The 2,491-nt window shown below is 50.6% G+C and overlaps 1 protein-coding gene across 1 annotated transcript in view; it reads left to right on the forward strand.

The window, feature by feature from the left end:
* Window positions 1-828: 828 nt before the first annotated feature.
* The window catches only part of PCYB_052550 (hypothetical protein), a gene marked incomplete at its 3' end in the record, with an annotated part of 2,930 nt that continues 1,267 nt past the window's right edge, over window positions 829-2,491 (forward strand). Inside the window, exons 1-5 of the mRNA XM_004221136.1 lie at window positions 829-1,036; window positions 1,295-1,423; window positions 1,586-1,617; window positions 1,803-1,922; window positions 2,374-2,464. Of these exons, the coding sequence (XP_004221184.1) occupies window positions 2,374-2,464 (91 nt within the window). The 5' untranslated portion in view covers window positions 829-1,036; window positions 1,295-1,423; window positions 1,586-1,617; window positions 1,803-1,922. The remainder of the gene's footprint in view (window positions 1,037-1,294; window positions 1,424-1,585; window positions 1,618-1,802; window positions 1,923-2,373; window positions 2,465-2,491) is intronic.

A 2,491-nucleotide genomic window follows, 5' to 3' on the forward strand; every position in this document is an offset into this window, starting at 1 on the left:
TTTTGAGAAAGGGCATCCAACCCGTGAGGGAGAAAATTATCAAAGGCTCCTCTGTGGAGTTTGCCCCGTCCGTCTACCCCGCCCGTCTGCCTTTCCTCTACGTTTGGCCACTGCGTGTGGCCCCTGTGTTTGCCTCCTGCGTTTGTCCCCCGCGTTTGACGTTTTTTGTGCCCCCTTTAAGGGCAACCGCAAACTACCCACCTTCGCGAAAGACACGCGCACATGGGGAGAGCAGGCCTGCGCGCGGCTGTCCTTTTCCTTCTTCTTCACCTGGGCGTGTCCCGCACGACTGACGATGGGGAGCCTCCGGGGGGGGGACCCAACACCTACTCCCTCCATTTTAACAATGTCGCAAGGAAAAAAGAAAAAAAAAAGGCAGCAAAAAGGCAACAAAAACGAACAAATAAAACGACGAAACGACAAAACGCGGTGCAATGCAACTCACCGTTGTGAAGTGTCGTATGCCTCTCCGCTCCGGCCCCCTGCGCCCACCACTTCACGGCGGCTCTCGCTTCTCCCCCCCTCCACGCCACAGAAGCAGAGATACGTAGTTCGCAGGGACGCGGGGTCTCCCTATAGGAGTTTCTTCCTTTACATCGAGGAGGTTCAAAAGACATCCGTCCTTTACCCCCTCAGATACGTCAACGTGAGTTCGGTGTGGAGTGGCAATCACGCAGAGGGGCCCACCAAAGGGATGCCTCTTCCATGGAGACCACCATGGAGACCGCCATGTACACCGCCATGGAGACCGCCACGCCCTCCGCTAACTGTGCTAACTGTGCCAGCTGCGCTAACTCTCCTACCCGCTATGTCCTACAGGACGTCCCGATGAAATACTTCGAGCAAATTGTACAATACACGCGGAGGGAAATAAAAGGAAAAAATTTAAAGCATTTTTGTGAAGAAAAAAAAAAGCTCAACGAGAATGTGGAAAGTCGAGAGATCTGCTTCTGCTGCTACTGCAGTCCCCACCCCGTCTTTCCTCTCTACTCTCGCTTAAAGTATCAGAGGCAGAAGGTCCTTTGTCGCAGGCGGGGTAGGCTCTCCAGCGAAGCAGTGGTAGTAGTTAGCAGTTTCCGGTCTGTCCACTCTCTTTTCTTTTTCTCCCTGTCCACTCTCTTTGCTTTTTCTTCCTGTCCACTCTCTTTGCTTTTTCTTCCTGTCCACTCTCTTTGCTTTTTCTTCCCCTCCACTCTCTTTCCTTTCCTTTTTCTTCCCCTCCACTCTCTTTCCTTTCCTTTTTCTTCCCCTCCACTCTCTTTCCTTTCCTTTCTCTTCCCCTCGACCCTCTCAGTGACGGACGGGGAGGAGGCAGTCATTCTTACCCTGACGTGCCTAAAGAAAAGCAAAAAAAAGTACCATGCCTTTTTCGTGCAAAGGAAGTCGAGCAACTTCATGCTTAACGTTACGTTGCAGCAGTTCGGTGAGTACATCACGTGAGGGGCCTACTTGTCTGGGATGACGACTCGTATATGAGATGACGACTCGTATATGAGATGACGACTCATCTCTGGGATGACAATTTATTTCTGACTTGGTTACCTCCCCAATTCTCCCATGTCCTTTCTTTTTCTTTTCTGTTCAGATCTGAACGATGAATTTTTCTTAGCTAGAAATGTGAGTCACACATGGGAGGAGTCACACATGGGGAGAGTCACACATGGCGAGAGGCACTCATAGGGAGAGTCACTCATGGGGAGAGGCACACATGGGGAGAGTCACTCATGGGGAGAGTCACACATGGGAGGAGTCACTCATGGGGGGAGAAAAAAAAAACTGCATGTCCCCTCTTCCCTGCACAGGACAAGTCGGCGTTGGAGAGAAAGACCTACCTGCTGGACCCCTCGAACAGTGAAATTGATGACGGTGCGGAGGAGGGAGGCGAAAGGGAGAGAAAGAGACGCAGCGTGGTGGTAAAGTGAAGCGAGAGAGACGCGTCGTGGTGGTAAAGTGAAGCGAGAGAGACGCAGCGTGGTGGTAAAGTGAAGCGAGAGAGGAAGGTCCCCTCGTCGCGCTACCTCAAAACAGAACGCCAACTTCTTCCCCCCGTTATTAGAAGTATTCAATGTTCGACTGAAGTTCCTCGCAGAGAGGACCTACCGGGTAAGTGTCCCGCTCGGGGGTGCTAACCAAAGCAGAGGTAGACGTGTGCTCTATTCGTTTTCTCAAACTGATGGACAAACCGAACTTCTTCACGACAGGGAGATTCCGTTGAGGGGAGCTACCTTTTCCTTGATTCGGACGTGTTTAAAAGAAGGGTAAAAAATAAAATAAACAAATAAACAAGCAAATAAGCAAACAAATAAGCAAGCAAACAAACAAACAAACAAATAAACAAATAAATAACGGGGCATCCTTCACGAATGGGTCGACATGCTGAATCGAGACCCCGTGATGTTAGCACTCGTCACCACGTGGCTTTTTCTCCGTCCTCTTATTCTGAACGTTATTGTGCCATTTGCAGGTAGTGCTGGATGACTCCTTCTCTAGG

The sequence above is a fragment of the Plasmodium cynomolgi genome, chromosome 5 (assembly GCF_000321355.1).
Source record: "Plasmodium cynomolgi strain B DNA, chromosome 5, whole genome shotgun sequence".
NCBI classification, from domain to species: domain Eukaryota; phylum Apicomplexa; class Aconoidasida; order Haemosporida; family Plasmodiidae; genus Plasmodium; species Plasmodium cynomolgi.